At 40.7% G+C, this 25900-nt stretch overlaps 3 protein-coding genes across 4 annotated transcripts; 2 read left to right on the top strand and 1 right to left on the bottom strand.

Annotated features, from left to right (window-relative positions):
- Positions 1-143: 143 nt before the first annotated feature.
- On the bottom strand, positions 144-5692 carry RB195_008213 (uncharacterized protein; the record flags this gene model as incomplete). Its single annotated transcript, XM_013438011.2, has 11 exons — positions 144-224; positions 501-572; positions 648-773; positions 981-1056; positions 1116-1213; positions 3095-3178; positions 3236-3392; positions 3454-3562; positions 4080-4258; positions 4926-5193; positions 5275-5692. The coding sequence occupies 11 exons, from the start codon at positions 5690-5692 to the stop codon at positions 144-146; spliced, it is 1668 nt and encodes a 555-aa protein (XP_013293465.1).
- Positions 5693-5736: 44 nt separating this feature from the next.
- Positions 5737-6396, top strand: RB195_008212 (uncharacterized protein; the record flags this gene model as incomplete). The annotated part of the gene is made up of 3 exons (XM_064194616.1): positions 5737-5847; positions 5977-6004; positions 6281-6396. The coding sequence occupies 3 exons, from the start codon at positions 5737-5739 to the stop codon at positions 6394-6396; spliced, it is 255 nt and encodes an 84-aa protein (XP_064045761.1).
- A 5860-nt stretch (positions 6397-12256) lies between these two features.
- On the top strand, positions 12257-25414 carry RB195_008211 (uncharacterized protein; the record flags this gene model as incomplete). 2 transcript variants are annotated; one of them, XM_064194615.1, is made up of 12 exons in its annotated part: positions 12257-12268; positions 20262-20329; positions 20809-20932; positions 21009-21139; positions 21592-21707; positions 21789-21863; positions 22403-22502; positions 23466-23601; positions 23660-23758; positions 23858-23965; positions 25027-25140; positions 25286-25414. In XM_064194615.1, 12 exons carry the CDS (start codon positions 12257-12259, stop codon positions 25412-25414), a joined length of 1212 nt encoding a protein of 403 aa, XP_064045759.1. The 2 variants fall into 2 exon arrangements, with proteins under 2 accessions (XP_064045759.1, XP_064045760.1); XM_064194614.1 differs by lacking the exon at positions 12257-12268.
- Positions 25415-25900: the final 486 nt, after the last annotated feature.

Below are 25900 nucleotides of genomic sequence, written 5' to 3'. Positions count from 1 at the left end.
TGAAGGTGAACGCGTGTAGGCGAAATCAGTTTATAAATACTTCATATTCATATCAGTGTACAAATACCCAACAGAAAACAACGGGCAATTATGTTGGACACTCTTAGAACCCAACGATTTATGAGGTTTTCCTAAGTGTGACGTCACGTATACAACTTGATCAATTCCTCGCCAACCGCAGCTGGTGTCAGGATACCAAGATCCGTGAATAGTAGATTGATGTACTAAAAACGCACATATAAGTGGACAGCAACTAACTAACAGGAAGGATCCAACAATGATAAAATCTTGAGGTTTAATTCAAATGCTACAAAATTTATGCACAGAAAGAATCAGAACACATTATTTATATATTCACTGAAAGCGAACAGAATATTTATGATGCAAGAGAAAAGGAAAGGAACTATCAGAGGAGTGTTCGGCTACGCTGAACAAAATCTATTGTTTTATTAGTGCGGCATTAATAATGGAAAGAAGCAAAAAAAGAGAAGAGAACAGACCTGAGGTGGTGTATAGTCAACCATAGGGTGTTCTATAGAGAGATCACCGCTTTCCAATACTGATGTCCGGTACTAAAACTTTATTTGTAATAATGTAAAAAAACGTCACTGCAAATGAGGGAGCGTGTGATAATCCACAATGACAACCTTAAATTCTTCAGGAATGTCTGCTTGATTCAATGGATACTCTTTGACGAATTTGATACTCTCAGCCATTACAAATACTGCCTTGTTCATTGTCTTTGCGCATATAGCTACATTCAATGTCCCGATCTGCAAAAGGTCACAGAAATACTAGAACTTCTAGAAGCAACACTATTTAACAACAAAAGAATTTCCAGTTATGTTTGTTTTACTAACTAAAAAAAAACCAACTGGAACACCAAGGACCACTTTGTTATTTTCCCTAATTTTTTCAACTGGTGATTAAAGCAGATATGAGTTGGGAACATGCACATTAGAAGAAAAAGATTGACTCACTTTATTGATTATTCCGCCAGTCTCCATAACACCTTCTGCACCAACGACGACCATGTCGATTCGTTCCATTAGATATCTGCAGAGAGAACATCAGAGACATGCTAGAAATGAATAGTAACCAATTCAACATCTCACCCTACAGCACTGTCCAAAATCAGAGTCGCTTTGATACCTTCTTTTCGGAGTGCATCATACATTGTTCGCCCAGACGCATCAGGTTGCGACTCCGTTACCTACAAATTAGGTAAGGAACTCAAGTTTATTCACAACACTTTTGCAAAACATATCCGTTCAATCTGTGTACCCTAGCAAAAGTGGATAAAATGGAAAGAAAAATAAAAATGAGAAGCCAGTTTATTACGCTCTTAATAAATTAGAGAACGTTCTTCTACTCATGTATGTATCACCTATATCACCCATGCTCCTGCTGTTCGCCGAATTGCTCGAGGACGCCACTAGTAACTTCACTGTCAATCGGAAGCAAGGGTATCTCATGTGGAGTTAAATGAGCAATGGGTGAGCACAGAGCCGGATGTTCTTGGTCTTCTTCACTACATCATCGATGCTGTAGTATGTTCCCCAAACCGCTCGTTTCCTCTGGTCCAACTCGGAGATCGGGTCGTTCATCATATATAATTTTTTTTTTTTATAATTTCCCAACCTGAACATATATAGCAGGAGCATTCAGATATAGTCGTTCCGTTGCGGATAGGATAACGCTGAGTGAATGGAGCATCAGTGACCCACTAATTCGTCACGAACATCTCGTCCAAGTTCAGCTGGAGACCGATATTCCACGTTTCATCGACCAGCATTCGTTCCGTCTGACTGATGTTAGCAAAGCGGAGTCATCAGCGAGACGAAGGTGGTGAACTGCCAGAAATCAACTTTCACCCCCATTTCATCTCATTCCAATCCTCGCATAATTCTCTCGAGAATGGCAGTGAATATCTTGCGTGAAATTCTGTCGCTCTGTAGAACCAACTTTTCACATCGATTGTGACCTCACTGTAGAATCTGGAAATTTTGGTCGTGAAGTTGTTGCATAATTCACAACGTATCTCTATGGACGGAGCCCTCGATTGACAAAAGTGACACAAATGCCTGTCTTCTATCTGGTTTTCTTTCAATCCTGTTTAGGATTATTATTGTGAAGAGCTTGCAGATAACAGAAGCAAATTGTCTGGTAAATGCCCATGTCATATGGAACCCTCTTCTTAGCTCTTAACTACAGCATCACGACCTTGTGGGTCTTCAATTGCTTAGGAACTTGCATTCCAGCAGGTACCAAGTGAAGAGCCTTGCTAGTGTGTTGAGGTCCTGCGGTAGCCTATTCAGATGTTCAGACTTAAACTTATCTGGCCCTAGTGAAGTACGATCCCTCGATTAGCATGATTGGCTAGCAGACTTCAGAAGGAAGGACCTCTGACATATGTGTCATCCCACAAATAATGAAGAGGCAAGTGGACGTAGCCGCAGAAGAGACCTGAGCACAAGTCGTGAATGACTTTTTCCATTCCATTTCTCGTCTGCGGTTGTTTTATCTGGGTTTCGAAGGGTCATTTTTGTTTTACGATTGGCGAGGTTCCGACGGGCGTACCAGATGCTCTTGCCCATCTCTACTGCTACAGCTAATATCGCTGGATTTTTCTCTTTGAGATATTTTTGTCCCTTCACTGAAAACCCTCGCGAGTTCGGACGTGAGCTGGGGTTATATGCAGCTCGTTAAGCTTTGCGGTGACGTATTACTTCGACAGATTCCGGAGACAAGGGTTCCTTGGTAGTTTTGGAACTGTTTTACTCGTACGGTAGTGAAGATGTTCTACGAGTCGATCACATTCGTCGTCGACATTGATTGTTTGGGTATCTTCGCAAAAGCCGGCTAGCGAAGCTAAGAGGCTCCGGTCAGAGATGATCTTAAAAATTTCCTCGAAGGATGGTCGATGGTTCGACCCCTCATTGAACTTGGGTACAACAATGACATGCGTCAGGCAAAACCTTCGGTGACGACGGTGATGTGGTCAATTTCATTACGGTACCCTTCGCTGGTCTCAAACATGTATGTATATATGTACGGACAAAAAGTACGTGGCTGAAAGAACAATTCTACTTACCCAAACGTGGACTATTGTTCCTGCCCTGTGAACTGTGACTAGAGCTTCAAGTACGACTTTGCTGTATGAATGTGTCAATATGTTCTAAATAGTAAGCAAGAACATTAGCATATCCAAAAAAAAAACTCTAACGCCGCTTACCATATTATTCCTGAAGAATGGTCTAGCATGTCTCGCAATCATCCCTCTTGACTTTCCGACTCGTTCAATGAAAATCTTTCCCCGCTGCCGGTAGAAAGCCAAAACTTTTGAGAAATCTCGTTGATCAAGGAGTTCGGCGGGAGCGAGTGTTATAAACCTGAGCTTATCCGTGTGCCAAATTGAATAGTTCGCTAAAACACTCAGCAGATCAAGCAAACCTTCGAAACAGGTCGCTAGCACTTCGTATTGACGTCGAACTGTGATCAGTTCTTGCCATTCCATTTACGATCTCAGTGAGCTCTTTATTCAGTTCGTTTACAGTAGTAGCTGGAAAGAATTTCTTGAAAGAAGCACTTGTCTTAATAAAGGAAAAGATTTCAGAAGAGCACAGTTTTTGTATGTCATAACAAATCTTCGCTGATATTGAGAACCCGACCATTCAACTCGACTGGTAAAATTCATTCGAGATCAATTGTAAACAATGAGGAATAAAAAAAAGGTGATCAGCACCACCATAGGGAACCAGAACAAACTGATTTTGTCAAAACATAATGGAAGGTAACAACGTACGACATTTTAAAATCAGTACATATGGAAACACTTTCTCTTATAAATGACCTCGACATTTTGACCTAAGTTGAATCACCGGAAATTTTTGAGAGATCATCTTGGTTCTGTAAATTTTCTTAAAATATGGGCACCAGTAAGAAAGGATAAGTGGGTTTTCGCGCTCAGCGGATGCTTTTCTTTTTTTTTTTTGAAAATTGAAAGCAAATCCCGAACCAATTACCACAGACTTAAACCTGGGGCAAGTAAGAAAATGCAGAACAATTAGCATTCTTACCTCTGCTATTTTCGAGTGCTGTAAGTAGGGTTTCAATGGCCGCTAAGCCCGTAGATTTTGACGAATCACTGGTCAGAAGTTGCGAAAAACCCTGAGCTGTTCCGAGATAACTCGGAGTTGGTGCCGGTGTCATGGCTGGTTTGCTGCAGTGGGCCTCTTTCAGTATGAGTGTATGAGCCCTGAAATCCGAAACAAGAGAGAATGCAAGATATTCACTTATTTATTTGAAAATATAGGTGTGCCATAAAACAAAAACAAGAAAGAACACAGCTGATCAGGATTTCGCCTAATTTTTATACAGCGAAAATGACCTTTTTGTGTGGTGGCTTAACATATTATTCTCCTGCCATAGAAGGTAAGAAACCTATTCCAACGCTTCAGTAGAACTCAAGCGGAAGGGTTACGTTTTAGAAATTCCCAAATAAGAGGTAGAGTTCATTAGCAGAGAATCTTGGAGGTATTCCACTCACGAGAAGACGTAAGAGAAGTATGAAATAACTGTTGGATGAAGAATCTGAAAGTTAGCTGTGCTTGTTGGTGTCTTTAACGAGTTCGGTAAGCCCTCTACCTCTAATATGGCAAGTTAGATACCCTGAGATCTGACAATGTAAAAAGAAAAAAACCAAAGACAAAAAAAAAACTCGCAGTGATGCAACGTAAAGATGTCGAGCTTATCTTGCTCCATTGATTGGTGCTATCTTAAACACATGCTCTCAAACGTAAAACCGAGGGAATCTAGAGTGATGCAAATTCACGGACAGAAAAAGGGATGGACTGATTTGCGATGATTTTTCAGCAACAATAACGTAGAATGTCCGCAGAGAAAATGCAGAAATCGATACAAACCGTGGCAATGGCGGTGATGGCTGCAATGGCGATGATGACGTGCGTTGGTGAGCGAAGTCGTGGGAAGGCTCCTGGATCTCCTGCTTTATAGTTCGAGCGAATTTCACTGGTGGCGGTGGTGGTGCGGATTCGGGGAATTCGAACTGGCTACGCCTCCGTTTCGCCTTTTTATTCGTTCGAATCATGCTTCTCAGGGTATCTCGTCCACCGATGTGACCCATCACCAACTGCTTTACCATCTCCTGGCGTTCCTCGTCGCCGAAGTGTGCTGAAATGTGTCAACTCGCTTCAGGAATAACTTTACTTCTAATGCACATATTTTTTGTAGTAAAAATCCTTGTTAACTCACCATATTCTGGTTTGTTTATAGCCTGCAACAAGTCCTCCTCTACCTCTTCGGGAGTGCCAGCATCATCCAAATTCTCTCGAATTTGATTAAATTTAGCAATGATTTCTCTGCGCATCATAGAACGTGGATAATTTCGCGGTTCACAAAAGTGGGGATGCTCTGTACGTGTGGGATCGTTCACGAAATAACCATTCTGAACACGGACGGTAGGAACAACTCCGTATAACCGAGGAGCTCGGTCCTTTAATGCCCGACATGCAGTACAAACATAACTAGCGATATCCCCTTGACTGTTAAACCTTTTGAAACTGAATTCCATGCAAAGATCGGGATCCTCTGGAAGTACATACACAGCTACATCCCGCCCACGTTGCTGTGATGGTTTGAAGATCGCCTTCACTGGGGTGTACGATGTCATCGCTTGTGAAGACGTTCGAATATCCTAGTGTTGTCGAGTCCGAGATGGTGGTGGTTGCGAACGTGGACGAGTTGAAACGATTGGCGGATGCATCGCAGACAGTGAGAGTTCGGCAACTCGTCCCGCGCTCAGACAGAGACGCAGCGTGGCATGGTGTGGGTCGCTACGCTGCGATGGGTGGCAGGGAGTGTTGAGAGTTTTATGACGTTGGAGTGTTTTTGTAGGGACTGCCAGTTGTTTGTAGGTAGTGTGAGTGTTGTTCCTCGTTTGGGCAAATTCGGCAGGGTAGGCACGTTTCGGTCGTTGTAGGACGTGGGTGTCGGTTTTCTTTTGGTTTTCTTTCAATGGTTTATTTCGTTGTCTACGGTTTCGAGAGGCAGGTTTTTGTTTGACTGTTCAGTTGGATCTGAGCCCTAATCTAGTACTGTGGTATCATGTCGGATCCTTGAAAATGATCATGTGGACTTAATTTCCCTTATTTAGACAGGGCCTTCTCTTCTCCTCAAAATCGGGTCACATTTCTACCTTGCTGATGCTCATGAGAGTCAAAATCCCTACATATTCTTTGATCATCCTGTTATTCTTCAGAGATTAGCTCAATACGCGGAACAATATTCTCACTAATCGATCGCGTCTCGTGTGTCAAAGACTACACGGTTATCGCCAAGAAAATTGTTTGGATAGATGATCGTGACACAGCTTAGTCTCTGCCAGATCCTTATCCTAATGGGAGCTTTGCAGTATCCAATATGCCGTGTTTTATTTGCGCATCAGTTCGATTGCAAATTCTACGGCTGCTTTTCTTTTGTCTTTGTTTGGATGTTTTTGTCAATGTTCGCAGAGCGAATTGAAGCGGTGATTCCCTCAATAAAGATTGGAAGTTCTGCAGCTGCTTTCGAGTTATTCTCAACATCATTTAGTTGAGATCTCGCAGATCCTCGAAGATCGCAGGTTCCTTCTCGAATTGCTATTTAAATATTTCCAATTGGAGCCCTCTTTCCTAATTTATTCCTCATCCTTTGCTTCTCGACTAGCTTTTGTTTTTTTTTTAACCCGAGCTGCTGGGTTACAAAGATAAATAGAGGAGCATAGATTGGAGTAAGTGATGGATCTCTGAACACTATGAAGTTTTGCTTTTTTACAATGCTTTTCGCGTAGTTTCGATCTCAGTTTCTGTAGACATTTAAATATTTCTTAAGGTGAATGTTTCTTTATATGGTTTGATAATTCGTGGTGTAGGCTTGACTTAATTACTGGTATTTATTTATTAGCCCTTTATCCGCCAGAATGTGCCTACAACTGTTCGCACTTTCGCCTGTTAAAGGCATTACCCTACACCACCTGTTAAAGGCACCACCCATCACCCCACCCGCACAAGGCTGGCGCGCTCCAGTCGAACTCCTTGTAGAAAATAGTACGCCAGAACGCCCGAAGCCGTATCTTACGGGCCGTTTTTTACGACAATTAGGAAGAAATGGACGGAATCACCCCCCTCCCCATAATCTACTATCCCGTATACGAATACTCCACCTGAAATCCGTAGCACTTCAGATTCGTGGTGTGATGCCTTTAAAAGATGAAAATGAGTGATGAACGGGGATGCGCAGCATAGGTTTGTCAAATATTTAGGTGCATGTTCAAAACAAATATGTATAATTTTCGGTACTTAAGATTTGCTTAGGTGCTTGAGATTATTTTATTATTTGCAGTTCAGATCAGCAAATGTCTGGTAAAATGTAGTTTGGGGACACTCAGTGGCGCCCTTATTTCTCGAAGTTAATAATCACATTAGTCGGGGCCCTAAGGCCTAAGCATTAGTCCTGGAGGATCTATGGCATGTGAACTAAAGTTATTAAGAGAAAAAAGAAAGAGCGTCGAGAAATAAGGGCGCCGGTGAGTGCCCCCCCTTCCCCTTCCCCTCACCTACATTTGACCCACAAATGTCTTCTCCTTTTCCATAGGTGATACCTCATTGCCCTGGTGATACCTCATTTTATCCAGCAGAAGTCTGTTTTCGTGTATCCGATTTTTTATTCTTATCGACTTTCGAGTTTGCAGAAAAAGTAGGTAACGTAGCTTTTCATCGCATACTTTTCATTGCAGACTATAGACGCATACTCGAATTTTGCTGCTCGTACATCCAAAAAATATCTTCTGTTGCCCTGTTTTCCAGCGGGCACACTATTTTTGAAGTAGAGTCTGAAGAGTGTACTTGCCTACAAAGCGCTCCCGTCGTTCCCAATCAATATCGATGACATTCAGCATACACAGCTGCGTTTCCTCCAATGTGTAAGAGGCAACAACAAATCCGTCAGGTCTTACTGCGTTATACATTTGTTTTATTTGAACCTCCCACCAAGTCTTTGTCTGTAATGCCAGTCGCTGAGGTTTCATTCCATTTTGTTTGAATTCAAGAATGCTTGGGAAGTTATTTCACTGGTAGTACAGATAATTCTTGTAGTATTTATAACAAAAGTGTCTGCGGGTTTTTTCTTTTTTTTTGTGGCTAGAATAAGAGTGAATGTAGGCCTATTATTAGTTAATTAGTCGTAATCATGTCATGTCATCAGTCGTATTCTAATATCAACTCTTAGGTAGGTATTGCGTTACTGTATTACCATGCAAAAATATGTGCTAAGCATAAATACAAGATACATTTGTAAGATACATTACTGAAGCATTAAGCACTAAGTTATAATTAACTTTAAAGTTTCTCGGTTTTTTAATTAACGTTCTTGTCTTTTGGATTATGCACCTACTTGAAGGTTGTTCAGATTATTTTCTTTTCATTCTTTGTGCTGTGACGAACGTCGTGACTAAGTGGAGCACTTGCATCAGTCGTTCAAATATCAGCTGGAAGAGCAATATTGCAAATTCTAGAGGCACATTTATAGTCTTAAAACAATCTTTGCCTTGATAACGCTCATACTTTAGTTTTTTTTGTCACCCTAATGCTCATGTCATAATTGTGAGGTAGATTACTCCTTATCAGCACAGCGGGTGACTTCCGTTGCAGTGAACGTGATGTTGGCTATGCGAAAATGAAGAATGCGATGTAGTCGAGCGAGACTAGCCCACCTAATCTTTCGTCGTCTTGGTAGATCAGATAGACCTAGAATTTGCAGTAGATCTAGAGTTGGCCTAGAATTTACAATAGATTAAGTGGCCCATCCTGCCCTCCTGCCAAACAGTGTTCTTAAAGGCATCACCCCATAAATAATAATAGCGTGGTATGGATTTTCGTTAGGATTATGAATACACGCGTGGTTCTGCTCATCTCTCCCTACATCACTGTAAACAGACGGCTTCGGAATGCGATTCCTTACGACCTCCTCTACTGCAAAGCACCACACTTGCGCCCACCTCCCCCCTGCGATTCGTCGAAAATCCATTCGGACGCCCCGATAGGGCAATTCATTTCATTCGACGAATCGGAGGCGAGGCGCGGGGGTGGTGCGTCACAATACAGGACGTCGTAAGGAAAAGCATTCCGGAGCCGTCTGCTTACAGAGTTGCAGGGAGAGATGAGCGCAACCACCCGTGTATTCATAATCTACGACCCGATATAGGTATACTCCACGAAAATCCATACCACGCCAGATTCGTGGGGTGATGCCTTTAAAAGCGTCTCAACATATACGCCGTTCCAACAAAATCATTGAAAATCCTTAACTTCTTCGTATATTTTTAAAAACAACCGTTTACGCCTGAGAGTGTGAAAGAAATATTGTCTTCGAGGCACTCTGACGTGCTAAGCGAGATGAGTTTTGAGAAGTGAACAAATAATTGTTAACAATTATTAATCGGAGTGTACTCAAATTTTGTGAGCTGACACGAAATGTTCACAACTTCTAGAATTTTCTTTTCTGCGAGGTTTTCCCGCCTATGATGCGTAAAGATGGAGTTGAAATACCATTTTTCAAGTACAAATGAAACATTACTGTTATTATAATCCTTTTCACCATGTACTTGAATGTCCAAGTACCTGAAACGGTTCTAAGTGACATTCCTCCTAAAATCTGACTAATCAAAACAAAATCACGATTATTTTGTTAGAAGAGGCTACGTGCTCTTGTATGTCTCGGTCATGTGAGACTTTGAATGGAAATGGTTCGTAACTGATAACGAGCCATAGAACGGCTTTAAATGGGGAAAACACGACAACTATCCCCCTATCTGCACGTTGCTCACATCTGCTTTTGTTATTGTTTTTCATGACTGGAAAAACCATAACTTCGGAAATGAAATGATCTCGCGTCGTAGATAGACGACAGAATGCTTCCATGAGCGGCAAGATACCCCAGTGCATTGCTGTGTGCAGTAGTTTATTCGAAATCGTATACGCACCATTAGTGAAAGGAGATTATGGTGGCTCAAACTGCATGATATTGAAATTAGCATAGTTTATTTTTACGAACCAGGACTTTGTCGTGCAGCTCACGGTTACAGTTACAGGCCACTAGATCCTAAAGACGATGAAGATCGTCTTTAGAATCTAGTGGTCCAGAGCGGTGTGTAAGATCCGGTTGGACTCTGATTATTCTGCAAATAAATGGCGATGAAAACTACAAGTAAATTCTGCTTGTTTACATAATCATCAACTTCTTTCAGCTGAGAATATCTGGGAAAAAATTTAGACATTCTTATTGTTCGTTCATTATTCTATCTATAATCTGTATCACGCAAAAGGGTGCCACTAGACCCATATAAACGCTTAAGTACTTGTTTGGGCAAATAGCATAGAAATGTACAGGGTTGCAAAAAACTACATACGTCATAAAAAAAACGCCCAAACTTTATTTTTTGCCCACAAACGTAAGAAGAAATGTATTTTTGTAAGACAATAGACCAAAACATTTTGTAATCACGTAGAATTTTCGAAGTGGCTAACATCAGCTTTGATACGGGCCTCAATTCGTTCTTTCATCGAATGGATCGACGGTGCGGCGGACCAGCTGACCAGATGAAGGGATGGAATTGAACCAATAAATGAAATGAACTACTAAAAAGAAATATCCAGTGGATTGAGATCTGGGCTGCTCGTAGACCCCAAATCCCTCAAAAAAGAGCCGATTTCAGTCTCGAGGAAGTGGATCGTTGTTTTGGCTCCTGGAGCCCAATCCAGTTGAAGGATAGAATTGGAATGATTTGATAGACTTCGATAGGATCACAGCTTTCTCGAGGATCCCTTCTTGATGGACCTGCGCATTAATTTTGTCAAAGTCAAATGTCACGCGCACGTAATTTTTCCCCATCCTCTACATTAAAACGAGGGAAAAGAAAATCAAGATGTTTTTGAAACAATCAGAAGAAAGCTACTGTTAGTGATAATGCTAAGATTTATTAAAAGGGTAAAGGATAACGTCTTTCATTCCAATCAACTTGGGATGCACCAACGCGTTTTACTGCAATTCGTATTCGTTGAGATTTTGGAACGGGTCTTGCGGGGGCCAGCCGATGATCAAGTCAGTGTTTTTTTTTTATCCTCTCAGACAATTCTGGTAACAATTTGTCGACTAAGGAAAGATGCGAGGCTTGGTTGGCACTAGAGGGGTTCCACCTTGATCGACCTTGCGGCCGGAGCGGACCTTTTACCGACGGCACTACACTTGCTCCTAGGAGGTATTGTCTAACTTTAAACACCTCATTATCCATTCATAAATTATCAAATTTATGCATCTGATCCTGCGAAATATTCGTCAAAATAATTTGCTCGATCAGAATAGAGTTGCGCTGTTCGCCATGAAAAAAACACAATCCAGACTATGATCGAGTACGTGCGTGATTTGTTCCGATTACCTGTTTTCATTGTGTGATTGTCGAAGCGTCTCCGCGATGGAATCGGACTGTCAGAAGTGTAAATCCAGTTCATCGTAATATCAGTAAAAAGAGACTGGATACATAAGTGAAGCTAATGTGAAAGAACATAATTGGCCAATGATCAGTTTAATGTTGTTGATGCAAACATACCGTTTTCGATGGGACGAGGCAGCGATCCCTAATATTCGGCACTAATTTCCTTCTATTCCTCGGTGCTCTGGCCAATCTTTTCCTGTTCAAGAACATATATAATATATATAACATATATAATAGGCAGGAGCCTCACCGTATGTTCAGTCCAGTTGTATTGTTAAGATGAAATGTCCTAGTTTTTCGATCTTATCCCTCTCTAACACGTTTCTTTCATATTTTTTCTTATTATGAGTTTTGCACTGGAGAGAGAAGTGGTATACTCAAGTTTTATATATTATTCATATATTTCGATCAACTCTTCGACGTCTTCGTAACGAATAAACTCCATCAGACTAGGTGTCTGTCTCATCAATGCGTGTACTTCGTTCCCATGTTTACGTTTTGACACTACTACGACGTCTCTACGTCTTCCCCCTCTATCACTTCGGCCATTCTGTATCGTCCTGTCACGCGCGCCACGAAAATATTGTTCTCTGCGCAACGCGTCGAACCTCTGACGTTTTTTCGAACACCTGATAGAACAGTGGGGCGTGTTTGGTAGATTTCTGTAGTCGGCGTCCTGGTGAATCTGGAGCACACTTGAGTGGAAAAATGGCTTCGAAGGTGAGTAACTTTCACCGATTTCAATCTCATTCATCCTTCAAAAAAAGTTGTTTCCAACATAATTTGACTGGCATCTGGGTTTCCTGGGTACTTCCTCCAAATACTCCTTTATACTTTAGTTAAAGTCTAGTTCGAGTAATTGTACCGGAAGTTGTGATCGAAACTCTTTTCCTTTGGTACTGTGTCGTAAAAGATCTCAGAATACCTGATTCTTCTCTCTTTCTTCTTCTCCTATATCTATGTAGATGGATGTAGTTCGTTTAGACATGAAGTAAAAAAATATGATGTTGTGGAGCTTAGTTCTCTTCTGTACGCATCTGTACTGTCACTGAAATAAGTTTCAAAGTGGTTTTGACATAGTGTGGAAATCGACTTTACTGTCTTTCGAACTCTTACTGTAACCACGATTTTGACTACATGGAACCTATTACTTTATCACTACGGTTTTTCCCATCCTTAGTATATTTTAATATATTTTCTTTTTGATATATTTGAGTACGATTCCGCGCTAGTGCCCGCCAAGCCTTTCATCCCTCCGAGGTCGATAAATTGGTACCAGACTTGTCAGGGAGGATAAAAACACTGACGTGACAGGTCGGCTAGCCCTAGCAAGTCATTGTGCTGGCTAGTTACGCGTTTCTGAACCTCAAATGATTCTGAATTGATGTGAACGCGGTGCTGCGTTCCAAGCGGATTGACTAACGCGAGACACTTTATCTTCTATCCCTATGTTTTACTAAGTAGTTTGTTTCTCCTGTGGAATTCCTAGTATTGAGTAATTAGTAGGAGAACCCAAAAGTTCTTTTAGGACGAAATAACTTCTGATGTTGGTTTTTTTTCTTGTAGATGAGGCTCGGAACGTAATTTTCAAAAACGACACCAAAGGCAAGACGTACCCAACAATCATCAGAGGTTCATGGAATCAGAGGTCTCAGGATCTCGGGCAAACTCTCCTTCCACGCTTTTATTCCGTCGTGTTTTTAGGGAATTACTTTTGTTGGGTAAACAACCGCTGGTGTTCTTAGGGCGTCTGACACCTGGGTTTGTAGTTGTGCTTCATGTTTTCGTTGAGGTACCTGCAAACCACGTCCGGAATCCTATCCAGTGTTAGAGGGGTCATCGGAGATTCTCCTGAACAATCCCTGTAAGGTGATATGTCACAAAAAAAAGTATAGGTGGTGACTTGTATGGAAGGATACACAAATTTTCCCATATATATCTGCGGAGCAACACTTTAGAAGTACTCTGCCATGATCCAGTACCAAATATATGCTAATAGACATTTCATGATCCACATCACAACAATTACGATCAAAACACGTGAGAAGGCCAACGTCGAAAACAGCTCGATAGAGTTCGGTCGTTAATCATTTCCTCACTTAAAGGCAACATACCACGAATATAACGTAGTGAGGGAATCCGCGGGAAAAGCTAGAAATGGGGTTGTAGATTGCGGGATCAAGGGTGGTTCCGCTCATCTCTCCCTGATTGTCGTACGAAGCGGCGTGGGAACCACTTTGGTTATTACGAGGTTCGTTAGAACGCTCCTCTATACACATGTTCCGATCCACTTAGCAGCCCATTTATTGGTTATACTTGAATAGGCCGGTGAGAAGACATCACTGATCTTCGACCGATCTTCGTCTTCCACGCCGTTTCTTACGACGAACAAGGAGAGATGAACGGAACCACCCCTGACTCCGCAATTTACAACCCTAACTCTAGATTTTTCCACTGATTCCTTCACGTCAGAGTCGTGGTATGCTGCCTTCAATCATCACTACAGCTGCTCTCGTATTGCCGTTTCATTCTATATCCTCGCATCAATTTCAACTACAGCATTTTTCCAATCGCTTCTACAGATGTATTAACATCTTCGTGAGAAATATACCGTATCCTCTCCTATTTTTGCACACCCACACAGTAATTGTTTCCCGCCTACATACTTTGGTGCATTGTTTGAACATTTTAATGGAGTGGACCGGTTCTACACGGTTTTGTCCTTGTTCGGTGAGCTAGAGTTCCACCGAACATAATTGAGGAAGTAGAAGTTGTGGATTGAAAAACTGTCTTCGATTCAAGAAGGATTCCACGATTTTCCTTTGAATATTTATGTGCGACATATTTTTTCTGTTTGCGAGTACGCTTGTCGGGCAGGCGTTCTACAATTGCGAAATGCTTCACTCATTGTATAAAATCGAACAAGCAACTGTCGAACCCTAACTCAAAATTGTACAACCTTGTTGTTCTCTATTCTCCATTTGTAAATTCCAAACAATTGAAATCACTGCGTTATCGCACTATTTTATACAACAGTAATTCCTCCGTTTACCCGATACAAACACTCCAAACCTTGTTTATGTAACTGTTGTGCTGATGGCTAAGAATCTCGCTCTGTACATGACAGAGGACTTGTACTTGACAGCACAGTGAAAGGAGATTTGCAAGCTGTACTGGACAATAAGTGAACGATTTACTATGAAGTTAGTTGAGTAGGTAGTTTAAATCGCTCATATGCTCTGATCATATATACCATCATGATAAATGAATTCTGCGCAAACAAATATCGATTTAATCATTTTTCGTGTTTTCTCTTTCAGTTTCTTTTGGAATGCTCGGAATGGGAACGGGCATTGCTATAGGGGTTTCCGCGTCAACAGAATACGGTCGAATTAATCAGCAACGCAGGCACCCACGTGCCGATTTTCATCGATTTCTTGCATTTCTCTTTTCCAGTTCTATTCCATTTGTTGACTAAAGTACTGTGCAACATAATATTTACTTATTGACGTGTATCATTGCTCGCAGTTAATAAGAGGGCAGGACAAGATTCTAGATGGCAAGATAAGGATCAATGTGTCGCCACCAAATGCATTCAACAGGAGGAGGAGATGGAGGGGGAGGGTAGGGGGACACGATGCATCTTTGATTGTGTCAGGACAAAGCGAAGGAAAAGGAAGTCTGTGTCACGCAGTGGAAGAGTCTGGCGGCAGATACGCCAAGCTCATCCGCTCCGAAGTATTCGGAGCCGACCGTAGTGGATGACTATGATGAATTTTCATGTTAGAATAGCAAGAAAAAAATCCTCGCATTTATATCGATGCTGGGTAAATTCGTTTCAAGCACGAGGAGAAAAGGGTAGCACTGTTGTATTAGTTATTTCTTTCCTGTTCGTTTGTGTTTGTTTTTGGTCCATTCAATTAAAAAAAATCCGAGTAAGACACGAAATGAGAATCTTCCCGCCGAAAAATTTATTCACGACCAATTCAGAAAAAGGCATGGATGGGAAAATGTCTAGGAGAAATTTAAGGCATTCCACTGCTTGCGAACTTCGTCTTTTCCTGCTCATGTCTTTTCATAGGTCTTCTAGTACTCTTTTTAACACTTTTTAAAACATCACTCGCATAGATGCCTCGGAACCTTGAAATTAACGCAGTTTTTTGTTCTCTGGCCGATTACTGCATTGTCATTTCTGATACACTGTCGGTTAACTATCGCTCGGTCTCATCGTTTTTGCATCATTCGACAACCTTTGATCAAAAGTCGTTTTGACGACCATTATCGAACGGTCAGTGATAACTCGAATCGTATCAATTAACTCTCCATATCTGATTTGCTTTTGGCCATGTGACTTATCTCTTCGTAGGAAAGTAGTAGGCGCACCGGCGCGCAATCTCATGCAATTGACTTTCAAACTAATTAAAATTGCCTACTCGCCGGATAGAATAGCATCTGGGCTGCTGAAATGCGCGCTACGCTACCTCCTTTCATGGATTTCTAAGAAGCGTTTTCTGATTTTGTCGGGAAGCGTACAAATGCTGTTCTTAGCACCAATAACAAGTGTGTTATTCTTATGTGTCTGCTTTCTTTATATGCATTATAAGTCTTGTAACAAATATCTTAAGAAATAATTATACGAGCTGTAGGTCGCTTACACGAGGGTCCCATAAAGTCCTGCATGGCATACAAGGTGGCATACTCTCGTAATTTTTGAATGAACGGACATATTTACATGCAATGAACTACGTAAATTACAGAGAAGTTTCATGTTTTTGAAACTCGGTTGTCGTGAAATGTACTGCTTCCTACCCACATCTCCAGCATTTTCTTTCACTAGCTCTAAGACCTTATCTGTAAGATTTCCTGTTTTCCGTTCTTCATCTACTCCTTGATCCTGATCTATGCTCGTCCGAGTTGTTTTCAACTGAATTGACGCCAGTTTTCTTTCCCTCGGTTGAATGATCGAAGGACACGAAGCACACGTGCACGAAGTTTTACAGTGTCATCAAATAAAAACAGAAACTTTTTTCTATATTTTATAGTTCATTTCACATAAATATGCTCATTCAAAACTATGAATATGTAAAAATGTATACAGGACTTCAGCGGCCTTTGTATTTTTAACTTAACTGCTGTTTGTTTTGAAATTCAAAAAGATTACTTACTCTCCATATAGGTGCGGGAAAACAATACTTACTCTTTATGTAATGGAAGACAAGACAGAACGAGTCGCTCTTAATAAGGACCCATATGCAAAAAGGACTTTTAAATCCCGCTTTGCAAAATTGAACGACTAACCAATAACAATTTAGAAGTTTCTGGTGAAGGTAGAAAAGAATAATTTTCTTCTCTTTGTTTTCTTGTCGTTACTCGATCTGCCATTTATCTCTCATTTTTTATTTGTTTACATAGGTTTGTAATGAAAAATAAGCAGGACTGGTCACGTGCTTAAAGGAGTAAGCGAGAAGGAGAATAACAAGATTTCTTTTTTGTTAGAGCCCTCATGAAGTTTAATGCGACGAGCTTCCATCGATTCAATTTCTTTTAAGAAGCCATCTCAGCCAATTTCTTCTTGATTTATTTATATTCGTATGATTTTATTCCACGCGTTATGAAAAGAGTTTCACATATGAAATCTTTGGGAAATTAATCTTTAGATAGGTAGAGGCATCGACAGAACTAATATTCTATGCTAGAATTCTTCTACTGTTTTCCTGCTTATGGAATACTGATGCCTCTGTTGGTTCTAACTACTATATAATCTGACTATTATATAAAACATCCGTAAATCGAACTAAATTGATGTTCTGACAAAAAAAAAACATGTTCTGTAATGAGTCCCATCGAAGAACAATCTGTTTAGTTCGCGAGCATTCGGAGCAAAATTGTTTTTGATGAAATCACACATTTGTGTGATACATCGCACCTGAAAACCCATAGATTCGTAGCTTTATACAACAAACACTATATTACGGTATTTTAGTAGTCAGTTGTTTCAATGTCAATGATGCCTGATGTCGTCGCGCAAGCAGTCCTGTGGATATCATAAAAACAATTGCATTTGAAACCCCGTCTCACAGTTGCTGTCCATAGAACGGTTGTATTATGTTCTATGATACTAGAATTCGCTTTTGTCATTTCTCCACGTTCTCCACGCAAAAAAAGCAGAAAAATGCTTCAAAGGGTACGGTAGGACGGCGGGACGGGAAGATGAGTTGCATTGAGGTTGCTTGTTATACAATACCTGCCATTCGGTGAATATTCGTTCCAAGGCTAACAAAACTATCCCGGGAAATAGAAAAATAAGGATAAACAAATTAAGCAGAAGCTGCGCCCACGAAGAAACCCATAGAGTTGGTTCCGTATGTTGTTCGCCAGCTAAGAATAAAAATAAAATAGTAGAAACCGATTAAGGTTTCTACTATTTTATTTTTATTCTTAGCTGGCGCAAAAGGTTGCACTAAAACTCTACTGCAATGTTCTTTGATTGCTGCCGATAAGATTTTCTCAAGCGGCGGGTGTACCGCAACAGTTAGGAGGTTCGTCTATGACTGCACCATCTATGGCTCGAAACCGTCCTAGCGCCCACCAAGATCTTCATCTCTCTGGAGTCGATAGATTGTCACCAGACTTGCTTGGGAGAGCAAGAAACACTGGCGTGACACAACACATCCAAGCGGATTCATATGTCAGAGATTTCACTTTTTAAATCAAATTCTTAAATTATTTATTGAAGAATCGCGCATAATCTTCATCTTATATTACCGTATTATGAAGAAAACCCAGCTCAAAAGTTCGTACTGATTGCAGGGCATCTATTCAGAGACATCAAATTGTAGGGATTTCTGGCGCACTTCTGTAACTATGTCCAATTAGCCTTCTAGGACGGATTTAGGGATTCCACTATGGTTTCGATTATAACAGACGCTAACAGTCATGCGCAGATGGGAGAGAAATCAAATCTTTACAAACTAAGATCTTAGAAGCGACCTACAAACGAAACAAACGATAGGATAGAGAGCAGAGAAAAAAGAACTCACGAAAACATGTAATGAAAAAAGAAGAAGAAAAACCACGCAAAGCAAAAAGAAAAGAGACTCAGTGCACGCTTCAGCGATAACGCGTCACATCGTATCACAACAAGTTTTACACGGACTGTACTTACCTTTTTGTACTGTACGGTAGTGTAATCAGAGCCATCAATCGTCAGTGAAGTGCTTGTTGCCGTTCAAGAAACACCAAAGAACAGATTGTACAAAGTGCAAAGTTCCATTGTTAAATGAACGGTCAAGTGAAATGTACAATGTTTGTCAATCGGCATTTGTCACAGTACACAGTCCATAGGTTTTAGGTGGAGATAGACATTTTAAAACATTCGCCCCGGAGCAAATGACATTTGAATACCGCAAATATCCTCTCGCGAAAACTGCAGAAATCACGTACAGCAAAGATATCCTAGAACTTCAAATATCAGAGTCACCTGTTCGCGGTGAGCACTGTATGCAGTGACAATTGGTCCTTTCATTTACGTGCTTGTTCTTAGCTAGTGCTGTTTGGTTCCTGACAATTCGAATCTCTCGTGTTCTGTTGAGGACCTATTAAAGTCATCTCAAATATCTCTACCTTTCAACTTCTTGTGCTCACAGTCAAGTTCTGGACAAAGTTTCCCAGTAAAAACTACCGCGATACTGCGCTCCATGGCCAACATCCTAGAGTCGAGGCGCACTATTAAAATATGTTTGTGCGCGTAGAGCGTAACTTGGCTGGCAGTGATTTCTTCAGGAAATCGCTCAGATCTTCTACCCAGAAACTCCAGAGGCACTGCTATTGGCATGAGTTTTCCCACACTTTGAGCAGATATCCTAGCTCTTGATATTTCCAGAAGATTGACCGATTCTAGGGAGTTGTACTTCAATTATCCTCTTTTGATGGTGTTAAACAGTTTTTGATTAAGTTAGAATTGTATAAATATCGGTACAATATGGGCGGTAATCCGAGTATGATCCCATAGTTTCTTCGGTTCTTTTTAATATTTTGAATATTAGATGCACGATAATCGCAGGATTTCTTCAACTTCACTCTTGCAGTGGCAGTGAACTCGACACCCTCTCTCACTTTAGCTTTCTCGCTCTGTTTACTCAACGACCCCTCCACAATCGTTTTTAATCAATCGCAAGTGACCGTTAGTTTCACATCTCTTGATTTCCACCCTAAGATTCTTCATCGTTTTTCCCTCTATTTGTTTTACAAATGTACATCTCAGTGATCATAAGAAAAACGTGGTTCACCGAAGAGGACGAGATGTTCGTGGTGTATCTGCTTCCTACATCAAATCTCTTCTGCTTTCGATAGCGCCTTTTGTTGTCGTTTCTAGTCAATTGTTGGGGCTCTTTTGGGGTTATTTAGCATTGTCTATCTAGTGGAAGTTTTCCTGAACATTCTAGCTACCATTATTAGATATCCATCACCTTGGAACGTAATTGGTTCCTCTTTTGTCGTCATCCATTTTGCTATGAGAAGATATTTTAGAATTCGTAATGAACCAGGATCATACTTTCAGAAACACTCGCCACTTCAACATTCTCTTGTCCTTCTCTTGAAACCTCGTTTATCATTGCATCCTTTTTCTTTTTGTTAGAGACACTTGCCAACAACAGCAGTCTTTATCGATAAATTTTTTCTTCTCTTTAACCGGTTTTCTATGTTTTTGTAGATGCGTCTCACTCGGAGGACTTTAGGCCCGTTTGTTGGAGCAGTTGCCAAGAAACTAGAACATTACAGGTATTTTTTTTTAGTATTGTCAAATCAATTTTTGTGTTTTCTTCTCTACGTAAGCAGTACTTTTTGTTAGAAGTGCAGTAAGTCGAAGAGATTCGAAGCAAACTTCTGTTCTTCGAAGTTTGCTTTACTTATCGATCAAACGATTTTTTTTGTTGTTACTGTTGTATCGTATTAAACCTGCAGAAGAGTGCTTTTTCTCGAATTCACCTTAGATAAATTCAAGATGAGATGTGCTTCGTAAGTTGTACTCTGAAACAGACGAAACATTACGTACCTGTTGTCATCTTCAGTACTTTACAACTGAAACGATTGTCAGATGTGCGTTGTCACTTGTTTGCGGTATTAGATTTGGATCTATGGAAAAGATCTGAATATGCCTGCAACTTTACATTTTTGAATTGCTGCTCGAATTTCCGAATTTGGAGCATTTTGTTGTTTTCTTAGTGTTCTGTAAGTCTTACTGTAGTCATTCGGTTTAGTCAGTTTCAACCATCATCCTTGACTATCCAACAATATTTGGACTTTGGACGGATAGGTACTGCAGCCACATCGTACACTTTTCTGAAGAATGAGCTTATGGTGCGACTCGCCAATATTATGCAGGTATGTAGGACTAGTTTCTTGCTATGTTCAAGTTCTGATCAATGCTAATTCACAAATTTCTGGTGATTTCGTTAAGGAGTTTTCTTTACTGCCGCCAAAGTTGCTTCAAATGCCAAGTTCAAAGATGGTCAGTAATTGGTACTGCGAAAGTTTTGAAGATCTTCTAAAATATGAAAACGCTGGAGCGTCGACGGAGAACATAAATGCGTGAGTTGTTTCACTTCTAATGAATGGTCAGTACTGATTTTTGACTTTGATATATTCGCGGCCTTTGCTTGGAATTGTGGTTTTGAAAGTCCTCGCTCATTGCAAAATAATACTAAAGCAAGCTGAAGGAAAAAAATCCATATTTTAGGCCCCTTTGTATCCTTAGCCATAAGAAGTGGCAACTTCAGCTTTAAGTAATATATTACTAAATAGTAATTGATAGTGCGCGGCCTCCCGACAGTTATTTTTTTTTGTGGCCGATTACATTAGTTGAGAGTCTGTCGCCACCATTTAGTGCAAAAAATTTTCGAATTTCTTTGCTACGATCACTGTAGGAATGCGTTGCGTGCAGCAATTGGTTATTCATCGAAAAAAAAAACCCAAACGAGTCCATTTCTGTATATTAGACCTCACTATAATTTGTCGCTTGATTGAAATGCCAATATTTTCAGCTTTAACGAACAACTACAATCAATTCTGAAAAGGCATGCACATGTCGTCGAAACAATGGCTGAAGGACTCATCGAATTGAGAGAAACAGACGGCGTTGACATTGCTAGTGAGAAAGGTAATTGCTGGGATTTGGCTTTGACTTTCTGGCTCTGCTTGAAATATTGGTACGTATCAGCTTAGCTTTCATTTACTTCAGGAATACAGTATTTCTTGGATCGTTTTTACATCAATCGTATATCGATACGAATGCTCCAAAACCAACATTTGGCAAGTGTTGCTCTTCTTCTTTCTTGAAATCTATTTCAGAAGTGCTGTGCCAATACACCGAATGAGCAGTTCATCAATACGCTGTCTGCAGCGCATCATTTTGATCTTTTCGTGGTGACCTTTCCATATATAGTCGGGTCAAAAGGACATGAAACACGGACATTTGCGCAAGCGGCTGCGCTCAAAGCGGAGCGGTGGAGCGTAGCGGTTGGGATCGTGTAAGGATCAACGCTACCGCCACACACCTCTGCAGTTCGCCATGGTCCCACCTCGATTCTAACCGCTGTCTCCACCGCACCGCTTCCGAGCGCGGCCGCGTGGGCAACGGTCCGTGCTTCATGTCGTTTTGACCCAACTATACAACACTATATGGAAGACGAAAATTTTGGCTCGTCTGATGTTAGAAATCTAATTTTATTCTTACATTACTGGTTGGCAACGAAGGCGAAAAGGGACTCGATCTCAAGAGTTTTGATGTCTTGATTAGCTTGGACGGTTTCAAAAAAAAAACTTTTGCCTCGTTCATGTTGTGCGTTTAGGTAGTTTTCGGAAATGTTCTACCCGAAAGCCCCAGGCATGTAGGATGCATTGATCCAGCCTGTGATGTTGAAAGCGTTGTTCACGATGCTTTCGAGAATGCAAGGTACGTTTAGAAACGTTAATTTACGTTTTCCTTTCTTCCTTTATGTGCCAGAGTGCCCAAGGAAAAGCTAACCAAAGGAGTGTATGCGAGTGATTCTGCCCCGCTTGCAAATATCCCGCACTTGGATGCCTTTTCAGCCTCAAGCACACATGTAGCGACCAGGTGGAGGTCATCTTTGTTATGACAGAATGATTAACATGCAAAGAAACGTGTCCAGTAAACAGCGTACAGTCGTAGAGCTTTTTTCTGGGTGAAGGTATCGGGTCAACAGCCGCACACCGTGAATTAAGTCCTCATGTGGTGGACAAGGTGAGCCTCTTTTCATCGTAAGGAATAATGGTGACGGCGCACTTTGAACAACTCCAGGTGTAGCACTAAGGCGTGCTACACCTGGAGTTTAGGCCGAGCGATGCAATAATCAGTGACATCACTGTAACGCTAGCGCGTAAAATACTTGGGTCATTCCCGTACTAACCTGAACATTCTGTCTCTTGACGATTTTGATCTCTTCTTTTTCAAAAAGAGCAGCTTCTTCGAATCGGTCGCAAAGGTTCACGAAACAGAGTCGGCTTGGCTGAAACAGCAACCACACTTTTTTTTTTGCTTTTATCACTGCAATTGACTGCATACTTACGCAGTGCGTCACTCTTACGCTATCGCTTCACAGAAGCCAGTAGATAGTGTAGTTGTCTGCGAGGGCTATCTAACGATATCGTGCATTGCAGACTTTCGCGTCGGTGATATTATGAGATCAACAGAACAGAAGCCGTTTTAAGCGTTATACTTACATCACATGCTGCTCTATAAGCACATTCGATGTACTTTTTAGCGGACCGACGTTTTTATTTGTGAGATGAAACAACTACCTTGCACATTTACATTTCTATTTACTCGCGTATTTTAAAAATTGTTATCGTCAGGATAAATATAAAATCCAATTATAATTGACAATCTTCTTTTCAGGTTTCTTTGTGACCGTTATTACCTTACTAGTCCTTCTATGAAACTAGAAATGCACAATGCAGTTGACAAGGGAAGGCCAATATCGATTGTGGCTGTTCCTAGTCATTTGTATCACATAATGTTTGAGCTGCTAAAGGTATGTTCCAAAACCCCACTATTGAATTTTCGGATAAAAATATTCCTTTTTTTTCTAGAACGCTATGCGTGCTACTGTTGAACATCATGGTGTTGACGATGATTTGCCTGACATAAAAGTTTTTGTGGTTAGAGGCAATGCCGACTTGTCAATCAAGGTTCGCTTTTGTTAGTCAATGTTTTGTTTTTGTTGCTCGTCAGTGAGATATTTATCTCTTTCACGGTTCAAACCCAATGATATGCAACAACTTTTCTAGATATGCGATCGTGGTGGTGGTGTCTCTCGAACAATACTGGAACGGCTATTTAACTACATGTATAGCACAGCTCCACCACCACCGAGAGACGGTACACAAGCACCTTTGGTTAGTTCTCCAGCATGTTGAATTTTCAAGAGATTGCAAAGCTGAGGAAATTCACTTTTTTGAGTTAAGCTTGCGATATAAACAATAGCCATTCTTCTGCATTTGGACATGGAAAACAAAATTCAAGTGAAGAATTGTTATGAGAAAAGCAGTTCTTATTTCTAGATGACGTGTATTTTAGATCCTAACATAGTTAACGGTGCTAGTACATATTATGAAGATGAAGCGATGATTGTTAACATTCTAATCCTAAGGGGCTTCGATTCTACTCTGAAAGTTCTACATAGTTTTTTCATTGGTATTTGAAACAAATAGGAAGACGCTCAAATAATTTGAAAATGAATTAGAACTTGGTGGAATGTACTACTTAGCGTGTATTGCTTATGGTGGATGAATTTATAGTTTTAGTTTTATTTAGCAGAACTTTTTTCTTTTGGTCTAAGTATTAGTTACTATTATTACCTGCATGTGATTAGTAATTGCATATTTATTCGAATCACACACAGTTGGCGTAAAAGGTACTATAACATGAAGACGCAGCACGTATTCGGCACATGCTTAGAGCCGCCTCCGCAGTATGGGGAAGACTCCTCGAAGCTCTTTTTTATTTCTTATGGACTTACTATTTTTTGGTATAATAATGCATGAATAGGTTGTCGCGTTGTCTTGACGAAGTTCCTCTCCCATTAGTTTCACCCTTTTTCCCTAGTTCCTCCTCCCTTCCTCTAACACCGTAGTTTGTGGGAATTCAATTTCTGTCTTGTTTTTTTTGTACAGTTATGCATAACTGGCGTTCGGTTATAATCGAACTCATACAGTAAAGTGCCAAAATTCGTCCTAGGAGGAGGCTAACTATGCACAGAAACGCAAAAAGAGAAATCCAATGCTACAGACTTAAGTTTTTGAGGAGATGCTCTGAAATCAGAAAAAAAACTTCCGAAATAGTGATGGAAGGTTCGTTACGATTACGAAAGATGAAAATTGTGCGCAGAGAATGGAAAACATTTCAGATTTACTGTTGTTTTTTTTTCGAAAGTGCTGGGGCAATATCATAGTTTTAGGCTGGCTATGGATACGGTCTTCCGCTTTCACGGCTGTATGCGCGGTATTTTCTCGGGGACCTTTTCCTGGTTTCAATGGAAGGATATGGAACGGATGCGTGCATATACATGAAGGTAGTTTTGTTGATTTGGTGTGCTATCTCTATCTCATTATTTATATCTTGTACCTTTCCTTTGTTCTTCGTTGAATGAAGAAATAAGTTAGTCGTCTTAGATCTGAAGTGAAGATTTTGATAAACCTGAAATAAAGTGATTTCAGGCAGTTCCAGTCGAAGCCAGTGAAGTACTTCCCATCTATAGTACCTCGTCTCGTAGAAATCTCACCATGGGTCCGCAGGTGGCTGATTGGTCACACCATGTTCCAGGACAAGGCTTTCGACCTGGATAACGGCACAGTAGCTGTTCTAATACGTAGAGCATTGTGATGGCGAAACACATCTGAGACTTAGAGGTTCGGGTGCCTCCTATCTCTTGTGTAACTGGTCAGCATCCTTTAATCATTACATCCTTTAATCTTTAAATCCATTAATTTATGACCTTTGTACGTATGATTTTGTGAAGTCATTGAGTCTAGCTCGTATGCTAAGTGAGATGAGTCCGAATCGTCTGCTGTCATTGTATTTTATTTCACTGTACCTCGGGTTTGCTAGAGTTCCGCCGTATTGTGCTAGGTATCTCTTTCATTCATGAGTATCGTACTGCCTGAATTAATTGTAAATATATACATGTTGTTTGGTTGTCACCCGAACTAATCGGTGAGCGATTGTTGTCTATTGTGTGTGTTTTTCCTTGGTATATCGCTATTTTCGACCTTTGCTTACTTCTATTATCGATTTGAAAGGATACTGTGCGTCTTTTGCACGTTAATTATGCC

Source organism: Necator americanus, chromosome III (genome assembly GCF_031761385.1).
Source record: "Necator americanus strain Aroian chromosome III, whole genome shotgun sequence".
Lineage (NCBI taxonomy): Eukaryota > Metazoa > Nematoda > Chromadorea > Rhabditida > Ancylostomatidae > Necator > Necator americanus.
Note: the sequence above shows the minus strand (reverse complement) of the source record. Positions and strands in the feature narration are given on the sequence as shown.